This window comes from Poecile atricapillus, chromosome 37, assembly GCF_030490865.1.
Source record: "Poecile atricapillus isolate bPoeAtr1 chromosome 37, bPoeAtr1.hap1, whole genome shotgun sequence".
NCBI lineage: Eukaryota > Metazoa > Chordata > Aves > Passeriformes > Paridae > Poecile > Poecile atricapillus.
The window spans coordinates 2,606,190-2,626,626 of NC_081285.1; the positions used below are offsets into that span (position 1 = coordinate 2,606,190).

Here is a 20,437-nt window from a genome sequence, read left to right on the forward strand (position 1 = left end):
GCGGAAATGGGAAAAAACTGAGAAGATATCACCCAAAACCACCAGTTGGGATGGCAGCAAAGAGACGTTTCTGAGCAAAAAATGGGGGTTGGGTTGAAAAAACCCAAAATTGGTCATGTAAAAACCAAAGAAAAAAAGCAATATGAGTGTGGCACAGCCCCAGTTCCAGCAGGTTTTACCCCAAATCAGGTGTGGAGCAGTCCCAATTCCAGGCACCCCAGGACAGGGTTTTGGGGCAAAAGCAAAAAAAAAAAAGGGCAAATTTTGGGAGAAAACCAAAAAAGGGCCATTTTTTGGGAGAAAAAAATTTAAAAACAAACAAGCAAAAAAGCCCAATTCTGGGTGAGAAGTAAAAAGGAGCCAATTTTAGGGTTAGAAAAGAAAAAAGGGCTCAATTTGGGGTCAAACCAAAAAAGCGCCCAATTTCCACACAAAACAAAAGGGGAAATTGGGTCCAAACTTGCTGTAAAATCTCCAGTTTTGATGATTTTTTTTGCCCTGGCCCTGTCTGGGCGTTCAGGGTTAGCCCAGGCTGCCCCGGGGTTGTTTTTGGGTGGAAATCAGGGATTTTGGGAAGGATTTAGGGATTTTGGGTAATGGGATTTGCGGGAATTTGGGAGTGGGAAGTGGAGGAGGACTCTGAGGGTTTGGGGTTAATTAGAGCCCCCACTTCATTAGCAGGGGCATCTCTTGATTGATTAGAGCCCCTCCTCGATTGGGGGAGCATCATTAAGGCCCCCACTTCATTAGCAGGGGCATCATTAAGGCCCCCACTTCGTTAGTGGGGTATCATTAGGGCTCCCTACTTCCTTAAGCCTTCCTGCTTCATTAATGGAATCATCATTAGGGCTCCTTGCTTAATTAAAGCCCCCCACTTCATTAGGAAGCAGAACTCGAGAACCTTCTGCTTCATTAGAACCCCCCCAAGTTCATTATGAGGGCTTAATTAGGGCCCTCTGCTTAATTACTGGGGCATCATTAGGATCCCCTCTGGATTGGGAGGGTGTTAGGACCCTAATTAAGGCAGGGGGTCATTAAAGCCCTAATTAAGGACTCGCAGGTGTGAAGAAGTTGAGGGGGTGCAGTCGCTCCTGGGCAGCCCCACACGCCTGAAGAACCTCAGTGCCATGGCCAGCAAAATGGGGTGAAAAACAGCTGCTTTAGGCAAAAAAAAACCCAACTAAGTTCTAGTAAAAAGGTAGTTTTTCTTTAAACAAATTCAACTAAAATGTGGTTTTGGTAGGAGTGACCTTGTTGGAGGCCCTGGAGAGGAATGCTGGTACCACGGTGTTTTCTCAGGGAGGAGAAAAACAACAGGAAAATCATTTTTTGGGGGGAAAACCGCTCAGTTTGGAGGTTCTGGAATGTGAGGGGGTGGATTTAGCCCGGTTTAGACGGTAGCTCAAAAATCCCCACAAGAATTAGCATTTAACACCCATAAAACTTCAAGTGACCACAAACCCAACCTTTTTTAATGCCTAAAAAGCCCTAAATTCCCCCCAAACCAGAATAAGAGTTTAATCCCCAAAAGCTCAGTGACCACATCTTTACCTCTGTCTTGTACCTCTCTGCCTCAGTCGTGCTGCAGGAATTCCCTTTTCCACCCCAAAAAGGGGTTGAGGACAACACTGCCTGGTCTCCCCATGAGAAAAAAAAATATTAAAGTCTTCTTTAAAATTCATTTGTGTATTTCAGTAAGATTTAAGGCGCTGAATTGATTTTCTGATGCCAAAATGGAAAAGCGAGAAAAAAAAAATCCCCTCAGGAGCTCCGGAGCTTTCCCGCCCTTTTCCTTCGCCTCAGGGAAGTTAGCCCCGCCCCTCCCCGGGAGCCGCTTCCTATAGGCTGTGAGGGCGCTCCGCCCAGCCAATCAGAAGGCAGAGATTGAATAAGCCACGCCCCTCTACCCAGTTGCTGCTCTTTAAAGGCGGGGCGGCGGGATCAGCCAATCAGAGGTGAGGAGCGCAGAGCAGACGTCGCTGATTGGCTGAGTGCCGTGAGGGGAGACGTGTGAAGGGAGGGGCGGCCGCGGCTCCGGTGAGGGGTTATGGGGGGTTTGGGGGGGGTTGTGAAGAGGGAAGGCGCTCGGGGGAGTCGCTGAGGTCACACAGCATCGGGTGTGGCGCGCGGTACGAGCGAAAGGGGGGAAAGGGACAAATCCGGGTCATGTTGGGCCTCCCCGGGGAGCCCAAGGGGTCGCTGCCCTCGCCCGCGCCGCCCCTCCCTTAGCAACAGCCGCCGGCCAAGCGGCGTCGCGCGCGGGATTTTTCTGATTGGCCGAGCCCCGCCGGGCCCAGCCAATGAGCGCGAGCCACGGGACCCTGCGCGTCCCCGCCCACCCCAGCGCCGGCTGCGGGGCCGCTCGGAGCGTACCAAGCGCGGGAGTGCCGGGGGGGTGGCCAGTGGTTTAGGGTTTAGGGGGTCTCCACCCCCGCGGTCCCCGTGTGGAGAGAGAGGAGGGGGTTCTCAGTATCTCTATGGGGAGAGGCTGTTTCGGGGGGGCGAGGTGGGGGGAACAGGCAGGGAGCGAACCCCGCCGGGCTCCCCCCGGGCAGCGGGTGGTGCGGTCCGGGCGGAAGTGAGGTGTCGCGCGCTGCGGCGGTTCCGGTGTGGGAGCGGCCGGGGCTGGGGGGGCTGAGGCGGGGTCGGGCCCGGTGAGTCCCGGGGGGGGCCCGGGGGCGACACCGGCGTTTGGGGGGTGCGGAGGGGACCGGGGGAGGCGTCGGGAGGGGCCGGAGGCAAAGGGGGGCTCGGGGGAAGCTGAGGGAGCGGTGACAGTGGGGTTCCTGGTGGAGGAGGGGACGGGAGGGGGGAATGGGGGGGGTACAGGGCTATGAGGGGACAGAGGGACGGGAGGGGACCGGAGGGTCTGGGGACATGAAGGGGGGACTGGGAGGGTTTGGGGACATGAGGGGGGGGACAGAGAGACGTGAGGGGACCGGGAGGGTTTGGGGACATGAGGGGGGACAGAGGGACGTGAGGGGACCGGGAGGGTTTGGGGACATGAGGGGGGACAGAGGGACATGAAGGGACAAGGAGGGTTTGGGGACAGAGGGACATGAGGGGACCGGGAGGGTCTGGGGACATGAAGGGGGGACTGGGAGGGTTTGGGGACATGAGGGGGGACAGAGGGACGTGAGGGGACCGCGAGGGTTTTGGGACAGAGGGACGTGAGGGGACCGGGAGGGTTTGGGGACAGAGGGACGTGAGGGGACCGGGAGGGTTTGGGGACATGAGGGGGAACAGAGCGGCATGGGGGGCACTGGAGGGTTTGGGGACACAGGGACACGGGGGGGACCTGGAGCGCTGAGGGGACAGAGGGACACGGAGGAGGACAGACAGACAAGGGGGGACCTGAGGGTTTGGGGACAGAGGGACAGGGAGGGGACAGAGGGACACGGAGGAGGACAGACAGACAAGGGGGGACCTGAGGGTTTGGGGACAGAGGGACAGGAAGGGGACAGAGAGACAGGGAGGGCTCCTGGGGGGGGGAGCTGGTGACAAGGAGGTTCCACCTGGGGACACGGCACCTGGTGCCACCACAATGTGGGACAGGAGCCAGCGCCACCACCGGGGACCGACAGCTCTGGTTGAAAAACCCCATTTTTATCGCTCCCAGGAATCACTGACGAGCTAAAAAAACACCTTTTAGAGGCTGTGCTCAAAGCCCAGCCCCCCTGAAACCCAGAGCCTGTCGTAGCCGTGCTTTTGGGGGGAGATGGGGGCTGTTTTGAGGTGAAATCTCTGCTTTTTGGTGGCTTCCAGGCCGAGTCCGTGCAGAGTGTAATGGCAGGAGCCTGACCCCTGCTTTTGGAGCTGCAGCTGGATTGTTTTTTGGGTGCAATCCCTGCTGTGGGTGGTTGCAGGCCGAGGCCATGCTGTGCACGGCGCTGGTGATGGCCGGGAGCCTGGCGCTCACCACGGCCGTGGTGGCCCACGCCTACTACCTGAAACACCAGTTCTACCCCACCGTGGTGTACCTCACCAAATCCAGCCCCAGCATGGCCGTGAGTGCTCCTCTCGTTATTAATTAGCCCTCATTAACCCGGGGGACGGGACGGGGCCGCGTCTCACTTCTGCTTTCGGGGTTCCAAACGCCCGCCGTGGGGGTTGAGCTCCCCAAAAACCCCCGGGGACGGGCGGGGGGACGACCCCGGGACCCCCTCCAGCCCTCGGGACGTGAATTTCGGGGTAGCAAATCCCCCCAGGTTGTCCCCAAAATGCTTTTTGGGGGCTCCTGGCCCCGCAGGTTCTCTACATCCAGGCCTTCGTGCTGGTGTTCCTGCTGGGCAAGTTCATGGGCAAGGTTTTCTTCGGGCAGCTGCGCGCGGCCGAGATGGAGGTGAGCGCCCGGGGGGGGCTTTGGGGGTGTTTTGGGGGGGAATTTGTCACCCCAGAAAGTCTTTGGTGCTGTTTGGAGGGGAATTTTCAACCCCAAAAAGTCTTTGTTGCTGTTTGGAGAAATTTGTTGGCATTTTGAGAGGAATTTATGAGCCCAGAAAGTTTTTGGTGCTGTTTTAGGGGGGATTCTTTGACTCCATAAAGTCTTTGGTGCTGTTTTAGACAGGAATTTTAGATCCCAAAAAGTCTTTGCTGCTGTTTGTTGCCATTTTGAGAGGAATTTACGAGCCCAGAAAGTTTCTGGTGCTGTTTTAGGGGGGAATGTTGGACCCCAGGAGAACTTTGTTGCTGTTTTGGGGAGAATTCAGACCCCAGAAATTCTTTGCTGCTGTTTGGGGGGGAGAATTGATGCATTTTGGGGAGGGATTTTGAACCTTGAGAGTCTTTCAGTGCCAATTTTGCTGGGGGATTTGAACCCCGAGAGATTTTGGGGTGTAAATTTCGAACCTCCAGAGTCCTTGGGCCCCATTTTGTGAATTTTGAACCTCCAGAGTCTTTGGGCCCCATTTTGGTGTGAATTTTGAACCCCTGGAGTCTTTGGGCCCCATTTTGGGGTGAATTTTGAACCCCCAGAGTCCTTGGGCCCCATTTTGTGAATTTTGAACCTCCAGAGTCTTTGGGCCCCATTTTGGTGTGAATTTTGAACCCCCAGAGTCCTTGGGCCCCATTTTAGGGTGAATTTTGAACCCCCAGAGTCTTTGGGCCCCATTTTGGGGTGAATTTTGAACCCCCAAAGTCCTTGGTCCCCGTTTTGGGGTCAATTTTGAGCCCCCAGGTGTTTTGGTCCCCGTTTTGGGTGGGTTTCACACCCCAGGACACCTCGGGCCCCACGTTGGGGTCCAGCCTGGGGTTCCTGTCCCTAAATCTGTCCCTCAGCACCTCCTGGAGCGCTCGTGGTACGCGGTGACCGAGACCTGCCTGGCCTTCACCGTCTTCAGGGACGACTTCAGCCCGCGCTTCGTCGCCCTCTTCACCCTCCTCCTCTTCCTCAAGTGCTTCCACTGGCTGGCCGAGGACCGCGTGGATTTTGTGAGTGTTGGGAGTAGGGAGAGCAGCTCAAAAACAGCCCAAAAACCCCCCAAAATCAACCCAAAAATAACCCAGAACCTGCCTGAAACCAACCCAAAAATAACCAGAAATCAAACCAAAAATAACCCAGAACCTGCCTGAAACCAACCCGAAAATAACCAGAAATCAAACCAAAAATAACCCAAAATTAACACAGAACTTGCCTGAAACCAACCCGAAAATAACCAGAAATCAAACCAAAAATAACCCAGAACCTGCCTAAAATCAGCCCAAAAATAATCCCAAATCAACCCAGAACCTGCCGGAAACCAGCCCAAAAATAACCTGAAATCAACCCAAAAATAACCCAAAATTAACACAGAACTTGCCTGAAATCAGCCCAAAAATAACCCCAAATCAGCCCAAAAATAACCCCAAATCAGCCCAGAACCTGCCTGAAACCAACCCAAAAATAACCTGAAATCAACCCCAAAATAACCCAGAATCAGCTCAAGCCAGCCCGAAAATAACCCAGAATCAGCCCAGAACCTGCCTGAAACCAGCCCAAAAATAACCCCAAATCAACCCCAAAATAACCTGAAATCAACCCAAAAATAACCCCAAATCAACCCCAAAATAACCTGAAATCAGCCCAAAAATAACCCCAAATCAACCCCAAAATAACCTGAAATCAACCCAAAAATAACCCAGAATCTGCCTGAAACCAACCCAAAAATAATCCAGAACCAGCCTGAAACCAACCCAAAAATAACCCAAAATCAACCCCAAAATAACCCCAAATCACCTCAAACCAGCCCCAAATCAGCCTAAACCAACCCAAAATGACCCAAACCCATCCCAAAATCCCCCCCAAACCAGCCCAGCCCCGTTTTTAATGGAAAATCTGAATTTTCCCCCCCTGCACAGATGGAGAGGAGCCCCAACATCTCCAGCCTGAAACCAACCCCAAAATAACCCCAAATCAACCCCAAAATAACCTGAAATCAACCCCAAATCACCTCAAACCAGCCCCAAATCATCCTAAACCAACCCAAAATAACCCAAACCCATCCCAAAATCCCCCCCAAACCAGCCCAGCCCCGTTTTTAATGGAAAAATCTGAATTTTCCCCCCTGCACAGATGGAGAGGAGCCCCAACATCTCCTGGCTCTTCCACTTCCGAATCGTCTGTGAGTGCTCCTCATTTGCATATTTTTGGGGAAGAGCCCAGGGCAGCCGAGCATGGTGGGGCCTGATAAGCCCCTAATCAGCACCGGCTCGTTAACGAGGGGGGGTTAATGAGCTCCGCGGAGGAAAAACAAGGGGCCGGAGTAACGGCAAAATGGGATGGAAAAATGGGATTTTGGGATGTATTTCCCCAAAAATGGGAAAATGGGATTTTGGGATGTATTTCCCCAAAATCAGGAAAATGGGATTTTGGGATGTATTTCCCCAAAATCAGAAAAATGGGATTTTGGGATGCATTTCCCTATATGGAAAAATGGGATTTTGGGATGTATTTCCTCAAAAATGGGAAAATGGGATTTTGGGATATATTTCCCCAAAAAATGGAAAAATGGGATTTTGGGATGTATTTCCCTATATGGAAAAATGGGATTTTGGGATGTATTTCCTCAAAAATGGGAAAATGGGATTTTGGGATGTATTTCCTCAAAATCAGAAAAATGGGATTTTGGGGTGTATTTCCCCAGTATGGAAAAATGGGATTTTGGGGTGTATTTCCTCAAAAATGGAAAAATGGGATTTTGGGATATAGTTCCTAAAAATGGGATTTTGGGATGTATTTCCCCAATATCAGAAAAATGGGATTTTGGGATATAGTTCCTAAAAATGGGATTTTGGGATATAGTTCCTAAAAATGGGATTTTAGGATGTATTCCCCCAATTCTTGGAGGAATTTTGGGCTCCTGAGGGGTAGGAGGCTCCAAGGTGCGTCTGGAAGTGAGGAAAGCCGTTAATTAAGCTCCTCGTTAGCGGTGTGGCTGGAGCCGTTAATTAAGCTCCTCATTAGTGGTGGGGTTCAGGACCCCCCCGAAGCTGCTCCCGTTGGTTATTTTGGGTTCTCCCGTTTTTTTTCTCCTTTTCCCAGCCCTGATGTTCCTGCTGGGAATCCTGGACTTCCTCTTCGTCAGCCACGCCTACCACAGCATCCTGACCCGCGGCGCCTCCGTCCAGCTCGTCTTCGGCTTCGAGGTGGGTGCGCGGCGGCGGCGCGGCGGCGGCGGCGCGGCCGGGGCGGGATGTCCCACGCGGCGCCGTTGCCGTCCCCAGTACGCCATCCTGATGACCATGGTGCTGACCATCTTCATCAAGTACGTGCTGCACTCCATCGACCTGCAGAACGACAACCCCTGGGACAACAAGGCCGTCTTCATGCTCTACACCGAGCTCTTCACCGGTACCGGCGCGCCGGGGGGACCCGGGGAGGGTTAATTAGGTGTTGGTTAATTGGGAGGTGAGGTGGTGGTGGGGCTCAACTGGTCCTGGTTGGTCAATGAGGACTCAAAGTCTTGGTGGGGTCAGTTGGTCAATGAAGTCCTGGTGTTGAACTGGTCCTGCTTGGTCAACGAAGACTCAAAATCTTGGTGGGGCTCAACAGGTCCTGGTTGGTCAATTGAAACTCAAAGTCTTGGTGGGGTCAGTTGGTCAATGAAGTCCTGGTGCTCAACTGGTCCTGGTTGGTCAACGAAGACTCAAAATCTTGGTGGGGTCAGTTGGTCTTCGTTGGTCAATGAAGACTCAAGGTCCTGGTGCTCAACTGGTCCTGGTTGGTCAATGAAGACTCAAAGTCTTGGTGGGGCTCAACAGGTCCTGGTTGGTCAATCAAAACTCAAAGTCTTGGTGGGGTCAGTTGGTCAATGAGGTCCTGGTGTTCAACTGGTCCTGGTTGGTCAATGAAGATTCAAAATCTTGGTGGGGTCAGTTGGTCTTTGTTGGTCAAAGTCTTGGTGGGGCTCACTTGGTCTTCATTGGTCGATGAAGACTCAAGGTCCTGGTGCTCAACAGGTCCTGGTTGGTCAATCAAAACTCAAAGTCTTGGTGGGGTCAGTTGGTCAATGAAGTCCTGGTGTTCAACTGGTCCTGGTTGGTCAATGAAGACTCAGGGTCCTGGTCTCAGCTGGTCTTGGTTGGTCAACCAAGACTTGGAATGTTGGTGCTTGGCTGGTCTGGGTTGGTCAACCAGAACTCAGAGTCTTGGTGGTGCTCAGCTGGTCACCTCAAGTGACCTTTGGTTGTCCCAGAACTGGCCCAGGTGATGTTGGGGTGGCACCTCCTCCCCCAAGCTGTCCCAAAATTGGCCCAGGTGGTTTGGGGTGCTCCAGCTGTCCCAGACTGGCCCCAGTGGTTTGGGGTGTCCCAGGAGATTTGGGGTTCATCAGGTGATTTGGGGTCCCCTGGGTGATTTGGGGTATCCCAGGTGGTTTGGGGTTCCCCAGGTGATTTTGGGGTCCCCCAGGTGATTTTGGGGTTCCCCGGGTGATTTTGGGGTCCCCCAGGAGATTTTGGGGTCCCCCAGGTGATTTTGGGGTTCCCCGGGTGATTTTGGGGTCCCCCAGGAGATTTTGGGGTCCCCCGGGTGATTTTGGGGTCCCCGGCTGTCCCCGACCCCGCTGCCGTTCCCGCAGGGCTGATCAAGGTGCTGCTCTACATGGCCTTCATGACCATCATGATCAAGGTGCACACCTTCCCGCTCTTCGCCATCCGCCCCATGTACCTGGCCATGAGGTGAGATCCTGGTCCCCATCCCGATCCTGATCCTGATTGTGATCCTGGTCCTGATCCCGATCCTGATCCCGATCCCCATTGTGATCCTGATCCTGATCCCAATCCTGATCCTGATCCCGATTGTGATCCTGATCCTGGTCCTGATCCCGATCCTGGTCCTGATCCCGATTGTGATCCCGATCCTGGTCCTGATCCTGATCCCGATTGTGATCCTGATTGTGATCCTGATCCCGATTGTGATCCCGATCCTGGTCCTGATCCTGATCCCGATTGTGATCCTGATCCTGATCCCAATTGTGATCCCGATCCTGGTCCTGATCCTGATCCTGATCCTGATCCCGATCCTGATCCTGATCCCGATTGTGATCCCGATCCTGATCCCGATTGTGATCCTGATCCTGATCCCGGTCCTGATCCTGATCCCGATCCCAATCCTGATCCCGGTCCTGATCCTGATCTTGGTCCTGATCCCGATCCCGATTGTGATCCTGATTGTGATCTGGATCCTGATCCCGATCCCAATCCTGATCCCGATCCCCATCCCAATTCCGATCCTGATCCTGATTGTGATCCTGATCCCAATCCTGATCCCGGTCCTGATCCCGATCCTGATCCCGATCCTGATCCCGATTGTAATCCTGATCCCAATCCCGATCCTGATCCCAATCCCGATCCCGATCCCAATCCCGAGCTCTGCTCCAGGCAGTTCAAGAAGGCCGTGACCGACGCCATCATGTCCCGCCGGGCCATCCGCAACATGAACACGCTGTGAGTGCCCAGATCCCCCCAGATCCCGGGAGAACCCCGGAATCCATCCACCCCAAAAACCCCCAAATCCCGGGAAAACCCCTGTATCCATCCACCCCAAATCCCGGGAAAACCCCTGTATCCATCCACCCCAAATCCCGGGAAAACCCCGGCATCCATCCACCCCAAAAACCCCAAATCCCGGGAAAACCCCTGTATCCATCCAGCCCAAATCCTGGGAGAACCCCTGTATCCATCCACCCCAAATCCCGGGAAAACCCCTGTATCCATCCACCCCAAATCTTGGGAGAACCCCTGTATCCATCCATCCCAAATCCTGGGAAAACCCCTGTATCCATCCACCCCAAATCCTGGGAAAATCCCGGCATCCATCCACCCCAAAAACCCCAAATCCTGGGAGAACCCCTGTATCCATCCACCCCAAATCCCGGGAGAACCCCTGTATCCATCCACCCCAAATCCCGGGAGAACCCCGGAATCCATCCACCCCAAATCCTGGGAGAACCCCTGTTTCCATCCACCCATCCCAAATCCTGGGAAAATCCCTGCATCCATCCACCCCAAATCCCGGGAGAACCCCGGCATCCATCCACCCCAAATCCCAGGAGAACCCCGGCATCCATCCATCCCAAAAACCCCAAATCCCAGGAGAACCCCGGCATCCATCCACCCCAAAAACCCCAAATCCCAGGAGAACCCCGGCATCCATCCATCCCAAATCCCAGGAGAACCCCTGTATCCATCCACCCCAAATCCCGGGAAAATCCCTGCATCCATCCACCCCAAAAACCCCAAATACTGGGAAAACCCCGGCATCCATCCTTCCACCCCAAAAACCCCAAATCCCGGGAAAACCCTGGCATCCATCCACCCCAAAAACCCCAAATCCCAGGAAAACCCCTGTATCCATCCACCCCAAAAACCAGGAAAACCCCTGTATCCATCCACCCCAAAAACCCCAAATCCCGGGAAAACCCCGGCATCCATCCTTCCATCCCAAAAACCCCAAATCCCGGGAGAAGCCTGGCATCCATCCACCCCAAAAACACCAGACCTTGGCTGGTCCTGGGCACCTCTGGGTGACTGGGATGGGACTGGGGTGGAACTGGGAGCACTGGGAGGGTTGGGCACCTTTGGGAATTCAACCCAATCCCGTTGGACTCCGGAGAGGAGAATTCCTCCAGCACAACCCAAAATCCCTTTTCCCCCTAAACTGCCCCAAGCCGGGAGATTTTGGGTCGCAACTGGAGGATTTTAGGGCACAATGTGGAGATTTTGGGTCACAATGTGGAGATTTTGGGTCACAACTGGAGGATTTTGGGGCACAACTGGAGGATTTTGGGGCACAACTGGAGGATTTTGGGTCACAAGCAGAGGACTTTGGGCCCAGCCATGGCCATTCCCAACATTCCCGAGGTTTCCTGGTGCAGGTATCCCGACGCCACGGCCGAGGAGCTGCAGGCTGTGGACAACGTGTGCATCATCTGCCGCGAGGAGATGGTGACGGGCGCCAAGCGCCTGCCCTGCAACCACATCTTCCACACCAGGTGCTGCTTCCCGCCCGATCCCGGGAATCTGCCGGGAATAACGGGAATCTGCCGGGAATAACGGGAATCTGCCGGGAATAACGGGAATTCCAGGGTGGGGGGGCATGGCCATGGCTGTGCCGGCATGGAATGGCGGTTCTGAGCTGGAGACTGAGCCTGATCCCAATCCTGGTCCCATCCTAATCCTGATCCTGGTCCTAATCCTGATCCTAATCCTGATCCCATCCTAATCCTGATCCTGATCCTGGTCCTGATCCCGGTCCTGGTCCTGGTCCTGATCCTGGTCCTGATCTTGGTCCTGATCCTGATCCTGATCCCATCCTAATCCTGATCCCAATCCTAATCCTGATCCTGATTTGATCCCGATCCTAATCCTGATCCTGATCCCAATCCTGATCCTTATTCTAATCCCAATCAAGGCCTAATAAAGGGCTAATGAGGGGCTAATGAAGCGTTAATGAGGGGCTAACAGAGAGCTAATGAAGGGGCTAATGAGAAACTAATGAAGGGCTAATGTTGGGCTAATGAGATGCTAACGAGGGACTAATGATGCACTAATGAGGAGCTAATGGAGGGCATCATAAGGGGCTAATGAAGCACTATCAAAGGGCTAATGGAGGAGCTAACGAGGGGCTAATGAAGGGCTAATGAAGCACTAATGAAGCACTAATGAGGTGCTAATGGAAAGGTTAATGGAGGGGCTAATGAAGCACTAACGAGGGGCTAATGAGGGGCTAATGAAACACTAATGAAGCACTAATGAAGCACTAATGAAGCACTAATGAAGCACTAATGAGCAGTGTTCCCGCAGCTGCCTGCGCTCGTGGTTCCAGCGGCAGCAGACGTGCCCCACGTGCCGCATGGACGTGCTGCGAGCCTCGCTGCCGGCACAGCCGCCCCCGGAGCCACCGGCACCGGCACCGCCCCCGCCGGGGCCACAGCCCCCACACCGTGAGTGACCCACCGGGGACAGGGACCCCTCCCCACACCGGGAGTGACCCACCGGGGACAGGGACCCCTCCCCACACCGGGAGTGACCCACCGGGGACAGGGACCCCTCCCCACACCGGGAGTGACCAACCGGGGAGGGACCGGGAACAGGGACTGGGGACAAGGGGACAGGGACCCCTCCCCACACCGGGAGTGACCGACCGGGGACAGGGACCGGGGAGTGACCGGGGACAGGGACCCCTCCCCACACCGGGAGTGACCCACCGGGGACAGGGACCCCTCCCCACACCGGGAGTGACCGACCGGGGACAGGGACCGGGGAGTGACCGGGGACAGGGACCCCTCCCCACACCGGGAGTGACCGACCGGGGACAAGGGGACAAGGGGACAGGGACCCCTCCCCACACCGAGAGTGACCAACCGGGGACAAGGGGACAGGGACCCCTCCCCACCGGGAGTGACCAGGGACAGGGACCCCTCCCCACACCGGGAGTGACCCACCGGGGACAGGGACCCCTCCCCACACCGGGAGTGACCGACTGGGGAGTGACGGGGGACAGGGATCCCCCCATGAGTGAAATCCTGGTGTTCCTGATGGAAATCCGGGTGTTCCTGATGGAAATCCAGGGGTTCTGATGGAAATCCAGGGGTTCCCGATGGAAATCCAGGGGTTCCCGATGGAAATCCAGGGGTTCCTGATGGAAATCCAGGGGTTCTGATGGAAATCCGGGCGTTCCAATGGAAATCCAGGGGTTCCTGATGGAAATCCAGGGGTTCTGATGGAAATCCAGGGGTTCCCGATGGAAATCCGGGTGTTCCTCATGGAAATCTGAGTGTTCCCAATGGAATTCCAGGGGTTCCCGATGAAAATCCGGGTGTTCTCACCTGCTGCCTCTCCCCACAGTTCCCCAGGGAATTCTCCCTCCCTTCCCTCCGGGAATGTTCCCGTTCTGGCCGCCCGTGGGGCCCTTCCCACCCGTTCCCGGTGTCCAGGCCCCGGCCGGAACTGACGGCTCGGCCGCGACCGCCGGCACCGCTCCCGGTGAGTCCCACCCCGAATCCCCCAAACCCAAATCCTCCCAGACCCAAATCCTCCAGACCCAAATCCCCCAGACCCAAATCCTCCAACCTCAAACCCCCCAGACCCAAATCCTCCAACCCCAAACCCCCCAGACCCAAATCCTCCCAAACCCAAATCCTCCCAAACCCAAATCCTCTAGACCCAAATCCCCCAGACCCAAATCCTCCCAAACCCAAATCCCGCAATCCCAAATCCTCCAAATCCCCCAGACCCAAATCCCTCCAATCCCAAATCCCTCCAATCCCAAATCCCCCAGACCCAAATCCCTCCAATCCCAAATCCCTCCAATCCCAAATCCCCCAGACCCAAATCCCTCCAATCCCAAATCCCCCAAACCCAAATCCCCCAGACCCAAATCCCCCAAACCCAAATCCTCCAAATCCCATTCCCAGTCCCTTTTCCCACCCCAATCCCATTCCCAGTCCCTTTTCCCACCCCAATCCCATTCCCAGTCCCTTTTCCCACCCCAATCCCATTCCCAGTCCCTTTTCCCACCCCCAATCCCAATCCCAGTCCCTTTTCCCACCCCCAATCCCAATCCCAGTCCCTTTTCCCACCCCAATCCCATTCCCAGTCCCTTTTCCCACCCCCAATCCCATTCCCAGTCCCTTTTCCCACCCCAATCCCATTCCCAGTCCCTTTTCCCACCCCCAATCCCATTCCCAGTCCCTTTTCCCACCCCCAATCCCATTCCCAGTCCCTTTTCCCACCCCCAATCCCATTCCCAGTCCCTTTTCCCACCCCCAATCCCAATCCCAGTTCCTTTTCCCACCCCCAATCCCATTCCCAGTCCCTTTTCCCACCCCAATCCCATTCCCAGTCCCTTTTCCCACCCCCAATCCCAATCCCAGTCCCTTTTCCCGCCCCCAATCCCATTCCCAGTCCCTTTTCCCATCCCCAATCCCAATCCCAGTCCCTTTTCCCACCCCCAATCCCAATCCCAGTCCCTTTTCCCACCCCCAATCCCATTCCCAGTCCCTTTTCCCACCCCAATCCCATTCCCAGTCCCTTTTCCCACCCCAGCACCTTTCCCCTTCTGTGTCCCCCCAGGTTCCCGTGCCGGTGCCGCCGGCGCCGCCGGGGCCGGGTCGGAGCCGGGCGCTGCCGGGGCGGTGCCGGGGCTGCCGCTGCCGCCCTGGGTGGGGATGCCATGGCCCCCCCTCTTCGGTAGGGATTGGGGGATTTGGGATTGGGATCAGGAATTGGGATTGGGGATTTGGGATTGGGATTGGAGGTTGGGGATTTGGGGATTGGGGAACTGGGATTGGGGATTCGGATTTGGGGATTGGAGTTTGGGGATTTGGGGATTTGGGATTATTTGGGGATTTGGGATTTTGGCACTGGGGATTATTTGGGGTTTAGGGATTTGGGAACTGGGGATCATTTGGGGATTGGGGATTTTGGCACTGGAGATCTTTTGGGGTTTTGGGATTTGGGAACTGGGGATCATTTGGGGATTGGGGATTTTGGCACTAGGGATTTGGGATTATTTGGGTGTTGGGGATTGGGGATTTGGGCACTGGAGATCTTTTGGGGATTGGGGATTTTGGCACTGGAGATCATTTGGGATTTTGGCACTGGAGATCATTTGGGAATTGGGGATTTTGGCACTGGGGATCATTTGGGATTTTGGCACTGGAGATCATTTGGGGATTTGGGGGTTGGGGATTTTGGCACTGGGGATTTGGGATTATTTAGGGGTTGGGGATTTGGGATTTTGGCACTGGGGATCATCTGGGATTTTGGCACTGGGGATCATTTGGGGTTTTGGCACTGGGGATCATTTGGGATTTTGGCACTGGGGATCATCTGGGATTTTGGCACTGGAGATGATCTGGGGATAACCACTGCCCCCTGGCTCAGGCGTGCCGCCCATGCCGGTGCCGCCGGCCGGCTTTGCCGGGCTGACGGAGGAGGAGCTGCGGGCCATGGAGGGCCACGAGCGGCAGCACCTGGAGGCGAGGCTGCAGTGCCTGCACAACATCCACACGCTGCTGGACGCTGCCATGCTGCAGATCAACCAGTACCTGAGCGTGCTGGCCGCACTGGGGTAACTGGGATGGACTGGGGTAACTGGGATGGACTGGGGGGACACAGATCAACCAGTACCTGAGCGTGCTGGCTGCACTGGGGTAACTGGGATGGACTGGGATGGACTGGGATGGACTGGGGGGGCACAGATCAACCAGTACCTGAGCGTGCTGGCCGCACTGGGGTAACTGGGATGGACTGGGATGGACTGGGGGACACAGATCAACCAGTACCTGAGCGTGCTGGCTGCACTGGGGTAACTGGGATGGACTGGGGGACACTGGGGGGGGCAGAGATCAATGGGTCCTGGCCAGTCCTGACCACCCTCGGGTAACTGGGAGCACTGGGAGCACTGGGAGGGGTCGGTGCTGACCCTGTTCCCCCTCCCCACATCCCTGGAATTTGGGGTAACCCTGGGATCCCCCCCAGGACCCCCCGAGCTGCCCCCCGGCCGCCCCCCGCCCGCGAGGCCCCCCCGGAGGAGCCCCCGGCACCGGGACCCTCGGGAGCCACCGGAGCCACCGGAAACACCGGAAACACCGGAGCCACCGGAAACACCGGTATGTGAGGAGTGCCCCTGCTCCAAACTGGGTTAAACTGGGGCTGGACTGGGTTAAACTGGGTTAAACTGGTGCTGAACTGGGTTAAACTGGTTCTGGCCTGGGTTAAACTGGGTCTGCCCTGGGTTAAACTGGTTCTGCCCTGGGTTAAACTGGGTTAAACTGGTTCTGCCCTGGGTTAAACTGGTTCTGCCCTGGATTAAACTGGTTCTGCTCTGGGTTAAACTGGGTCTGCCCTGGGTTAAACTGGGTTAAACTGGTTCTGCCCTGGGTTAAACTGGGTTAAACTGGTTCTGCTCTGGGTTAAACTGGGTTAAACTGGTTCTGCTCCGGGTTAAACTGGTTCTGCTCTGGGTTAAACTGGGTTAAACTGGTTCTGCCCTGGGTTAAACTGGTTCTGCACTGGGTTAAACTGGGTTAAACTGGTTCTGCCCTGGGTTAAACTGGTTCTACCCTGGGTTAAACTGGGTTAAACTGGTTCTGCCCTGGGTTAAACTGGTTCTGCCCTGGGTTAAACTGGATTAAACTGGTTCTGCCCTGGTGTCTCCGCAGATCCAGCCCCGCCCGAGGATGAGGAGGACGCGGCCGAAGGCGCCGAGCCCCGGGAGGGCCCCGACACGGCCGAGCTGCGCCGGCGGCGCCTGCAGAGGCTGGGGACCCCCCCCCACTGACCGGGACCCCCCCGGGACCCCCCCGGACACCCCAGGACCCCTCCCCACTGACCGGGACCCCCCAGGACCCCCCCACTGACCAGGACCCCCCCTCCCCAGAGCCCCCTCCCCATTTCCCACCACAATTCCCAGCTGGAATCAAACCCAAGTCCTGGCTGTGCCCCTTGCAGACCCCAGCCCCATTTCCCCTCTTTTCCCCCCCATTTTCCCCATTTCCCCCCAGTTTCTCACCCTTTCCCCTCCATTTCTTTCCCATTTTTCCCCTTTGTTTCCCTCATTTCCCTGATTTTCCCCTTCCCACACATTTTCTCACCCATTCCCTTCCAGTTTTCCCCATTTCCTCACGTTTTCCTCCACTATTTCTCTCATTTCCCCGTTTTTTCCTAATCCCCCTCCATTTTCTCTCAATTTCCCCCATTTTCGCTCTATCTCTTCCCATTTTTCCCCAATTTTCCCCCATTTTTCCCCAATTTCCCCCATTTCTCCCCATTTCCTCCATTTCTCCCCAATTTCCCCCCTTTCTCCCCAATTTCCCCCCATTTTCCCTAATTTTCCCCCATTTTCCCCCATTTTCCCCCAATTTCTTCCCATTTTTCCACTTTTTCCCCCATTTTTCCCCAATTTCCCCCCATTTTTCCCCAATTTTTCCCATTTTTCCCCCATTTCTCCCTCTCCACTGAGCCAGGATCGGGTCCCTGCTGTTCCCTGGGAGTTTTGGGGTGTCCCCCCCTCCCCAAATCCCCCCCTGGGGGGGGGGGTTTGACCTCTGACCCTGCCCAGCCCAGGGAATTTGGGACCACCCTGGAATTTTGGGAAACACCCCCTGGAATTTTGGGGGCTCCCCCCATGGGAATTTCGGGGTCACCCCGAGGATTTTGGGGCCCCCCCCAATTTGGGTCCCTCCCGTGGGATTTTTTTGGGATCTTCCCAGGATTTTGAGCCTCCCCCGGTGGGAATTTGGGGTCCCCTCCATGGAATTTCGGGGTCCCCCTGGAATTTTGGGAATTCTGCCCCTCCCCCATTCCCAAACGAGCTCATTAACAGTATTAACCCCTCCCCCCACGGGGGACACCCCAAATCCCCCCCCCTCCCAGTCCCAAACTGGTCTGTACTGGTTTCTACTGGTTTCCCACAGCCGGGATTGCAGTTTTTCGCTCACTTTCGCTCATTCCCGGGGGTTTTGGCCCAAATCCCGGCCGGATTTCGGCCGTTCCGGGGCGGCCGCGCCCCCAGTGCCTCTCGGAACCCCAAATTCTCAGGGAAAAACCAAAAAGCCACAAACCCGCGCCCGGAATCGACGGAAAACGGCGCCTGGGGGGGGGGGGGGGGGAAGGAGCCGAACGCGGCGGAGTTTTGGGGCAAAAAGGAGCCAAATTGGGATTTTTGGGTTTGAGGCAGAGTTTTTTTTTTTCTTGCTTTCTTTAATTTTTTTGGGCGATTTTGGCCCCAGCCTGAAGTGGGTTAATGAGGAATTCGGCAATAACGAAGCGGCGCCGCTTTGAGGAGTTGATTTTTAACCCTTTCACGTTGCTTTTTACTCATTTTGAGCCAAAATCATCACTTTTTTTGGGGTCTGTTTGAAGTTTTTTTTTGGGTGGATTCCTCAAAATTGCCTCGTTTTGGGGTGAAGCCACGGGGAGGGGGGAAGGATCGTTCCGGGGGGGCGCTGGACCCCCCCAAATCGCTCCTTTTCCCCCCAAAGCGGTGGCGGAATTATTTAATTTGTAAATAATGTACAAATTTTTACCAGCTCCGATGTAAATACGGCAATAAAGGTTGCAGTAAAGCTCGGCTCCTCCCGCCCGCCAGGGGGCGCGCGGCCCCGCCCGCCTCTCTATGGTTCTCCCTCAGAGTCTCTGTGGCCGCTCTCAATTTCCCCAATCTCTCTTCACAATGGTTTCGCAGCCCCTGAGGTTTTGGTGGGCGCTCAGGAGCGTCCTGTGCTGCTGTTCGCCCGCCAGAGCCTCCGCGCTTGGTGCGGCGCGCCCCGTACTGGTTTGTACTGGTTTATACTGGTGCGTTCCTCCATGGGCTGCTCTGGCCTCTCCTTCCGGTCTCTATGGTTGTGGCGGCAGCATCGGGAGCCGCTCTGGCCGCTGGGCGCGTCTCTATGGTTGTCCCGCCGTTGTTACTGTTCGATAGCGGCGGCGCTGCGGGTCCTCCCGGCCGCCAGGCGGCGCCATCGCCCCCGCGGCCGCTCTGTCCCGCCACATCCGGGTCCCGCGCAGCGCGATGGCGGCGGAGGAGCCCGAGGAGAGACCGGGCGGGACCGGGGGGCTCTGGAGGGGGACGGGGACGGCGGTGAGAGCCCGGGAGCGGGCGGGGGTGAGGTAACGGGGCGGTCCGAGCGGGGCGGGGGTGAGGGGGGGGGCTGAGGGGCCGTGAGGGAGGCGAGATCCGAGGGGTCTGAGGGGGATTTGAGGCAATTGGGGGCGTCTGAGAGGATTTGGGGGCCTGTGGGTGGTCGGGGTGAGGAGGGGGCTGAGGCGGGCGAGATGTGACGGGGCTTGGAGGGGTCCGAGGGGATTTGGGGGCCCTGAGGGGATTTGGGGGAGGTGTGAGGGGATTTGAGAGCCCTGAGGGGATTTGGGGGCGTCTGAGGAGATTTGAGGGCCCTGAGGGGATTTGGGGGTCCCTGAGGGGATTTGGGGGAGGTGTGAGGGGATTTGGGGGGTCCCTGAGGGGATTTGGGGGCGTCTGAGGGGATTTGAGAGCCCTGAGGGGATTTGGGGGCGTCTGAGGGGATTTTGGGGCCCCTGAGGGGATTTGGGGGTCCCTGAGGGGATTCGGGGGTCCCTGAGGGGATTCGGGGCCCCTGAGGGGATTTGGGGGTCCCTGAGGGGATTTGGGGGTCCTGAGGGGATTTGGGGGTTTCTGAGGGGATTTGGGGCCCCTGAGGGGATTTGGGGGAGGTGTGAGGGGATTTGGGGGTCCCTGAGGGGATTTGGGGGTTTCTGAGGGGATTTGGGGGCCCTGAGGGGATTTGGGGGTTTCTGAGGGGATTTGAGAGCCCTGAGGGGATTTGGGGGTCCCTGAGGGGATTTGAGAGCCCTGAGGGGATTTGGGGGGTCCCTGAGGGGATTTGAGAGCCCTGAGGGGATCTGGGGGCATCTGAGGGGATTTGGAGGAGGTGTGAGGGGATTTGGGGGGTCCCTGAGGGGATTTGGGGGTCCCTGAAGGGATTTTGGGGCTCTGGAGGGGGTGGGGGGGCAGCAGCCCTTGTGGGGGGGGGGGGTTGGGACGATTTGGGGGGGCAGAGCTGGGGGGGGGATAATGATGGGGGGAGGGGCAGAGCTGTGCCCCCCTCCCCCTCATTAATCTCCCCCCCAATTTCTCTCCCTTTTCCTCCCCAATTTTCCCCAAATTTCCCCCTCTCAGCTCAGAAGACCCCGATGACCCCTCGGGGCTCCTGGGGTCCCTCAACTTCTCAGGGGGACCCCAACCCCTCCTGCATCTTCTGGTACCAGGTGGGTGGGATTTTTTTTTTGGGGTGGGGGGAATTTGGGGTCTCCAGGGGGTCCCCAGGCTGATCCCCCCACCCTCTTGACCCCTCCCCAGCACAGCTACGGCTCCTGTGGCTACCAGAGCCCCTGGGGCTACGGCCACAGCTGAGGGGGGGCTGCACCCCCTGTACAGACTGTGGGACCCCTCCCCAAAATTTGGTTATTGTAA

General features: G+C 56.5%; 2 protein-coding genes and 1 long non-coding RNA gene across 7 annotated transcripts; 2 read left to right on the top strand and 1 right to left on the bottom strand.

The window, feature by feature from the left end:
• Positions 1-1,973: 1,973 nt before the first annotated feature.
• SYVN1 (synoviolin 1) lies at positions 1,974-16,801 on the top strand. 4 transcript variants are annotated; one of them, XM_058861549.1, is made up of 16 exons: positions 1,974-2,037; positions 3,766-4,007; positions 4,250-4,342; positions 5,278-5,430; positions 6,551-6,599; positions 7,520-7,623; positions 7,702-7,828; positions 9,057-9,156; positions 9,859-9,924; positions 11,355-11,471; positions 12,283-12,422; positions 13,327-13,464; positions 14,554-14,670; positions 15,367-15,553; positions 15,964-16,094; positions 16,647-16,801. In XM_058861549.1, exons 2-16 carry the CDS (start codon positions 3,876-3,878, stop codon positions 16,763-16,765), a joined length of 1,773 nt encoding a protein of 590 aa, XP_058717532.1. In that variant the 5' UTR covers positions 1,974-2,037; positions 3,766-3,875; the 3' UTR covers positions 16,766-16,801. The 4 variants fall into 4 exon arrangements, with proteins under 4 accessions (XP_058717532.1, XP_058717534.1, XP_058717533.1 ...); XM_058861551.1 differs by having other exon boundaries at positions 2,020-2,037; positions 3,867-4,007; XM_058861550.1 differs by lacking the exon at positions 1,974-2,037 and adding an exon at positions 2,501-2,654 and having other exon boundaries at positions 3,867-4,007.
• Positions 5,622-6,472, bottom strand: LOC131591123 (uncharacterized). The gene is made up of 3 exons (XR_009280262.1): positions 6,429-6,472; positions 6,183-6,214; positions 5,622-6,006 (listed from the first exon to the last, which is right to left on the bottom strand). It is a non-coding gene; the product is annotated as an uncharacterized LOC131591123 (long non-coding RNA).
• Positions 16,802-16,851: 50 nt separating the features above from the next.
• On the top strand, positions 16,852-20,427 carry LOC131591110 (collagen alpha-1(I) chain-like). Of its 2 annotated transcripts, none has more exons than XM_058861590.1 (3): positions 16,852-19,090; positions 20,144-20,232; positions 20,324-20,427. In XM_058861590.1, exons 1-3 carry the CDS (start codon positions 18,793-18,795, stop codon positions 20,375-20,377), a joined length of 441 nt encoding a protein of 146 aa, XP_058717573.1. In that variant the 5' UTR covers positions 16,852-18,792; the 3' UTR covers positions 20,378-20,427. The 2 variants fall into 2 exon arrangements, with proteins under 2 accessions (XP_058717573.1, XP_058717574.1); XM_058861591.1 differs by having other exon boundaries at positions 16,852-19,066.
• Positions 20,428-20,437: the final 10 nt, after the last annotated feature.

Excerpts from the sequence above, each read along its gene's own strand:
- SYVN1 (XM_058861549.1), top strand. The coding sequence starts at position 3,876 with ATGCTGTGCACGGCGCTGGTGATGGCCGGGAGCCTGGCGCTCACCACG. Across the intron at positions 5,431-6,550 it reads CCGAGGACCGCGTGGATTTT|ATGGAGAGGAGCCCCAACAT; the intron begins GTGAGTGTTGGG and ends CCCCCTGCACAG. Across the intron at positions 7,829-9,056 it reads CTACACCGAGCTCTTCACCG|GGCTGATCAAGGTGCTGCTC; the intron begins GTACCGGCGCGC and ends CCGTTCCCGCAG.
- LOC131591110 (XM_058861590.1), top strand. The coding sequence starts at position 18,793 with ATGGGCTGCTCTGGCCTCTCCTTCCGGTCTCTATGGTTGTGGCGGCAG. Across the intron at positions 19,091-20,143 it reads GAGCCCGGGAGCGGGCGGGG|CTCAGAAGACCCCGATGACC; the intron begins GTGAGGTAACGG and ends TCCCCCTCTCAG. Across the intron at positions 20,233-20,323 it reads CCTGCATCTTCTGGTACCAG|CACAGCTACGGCTCCTGTGG; the intron begins GTGGGTGGGATT and ends ACCCCTCCCCAG.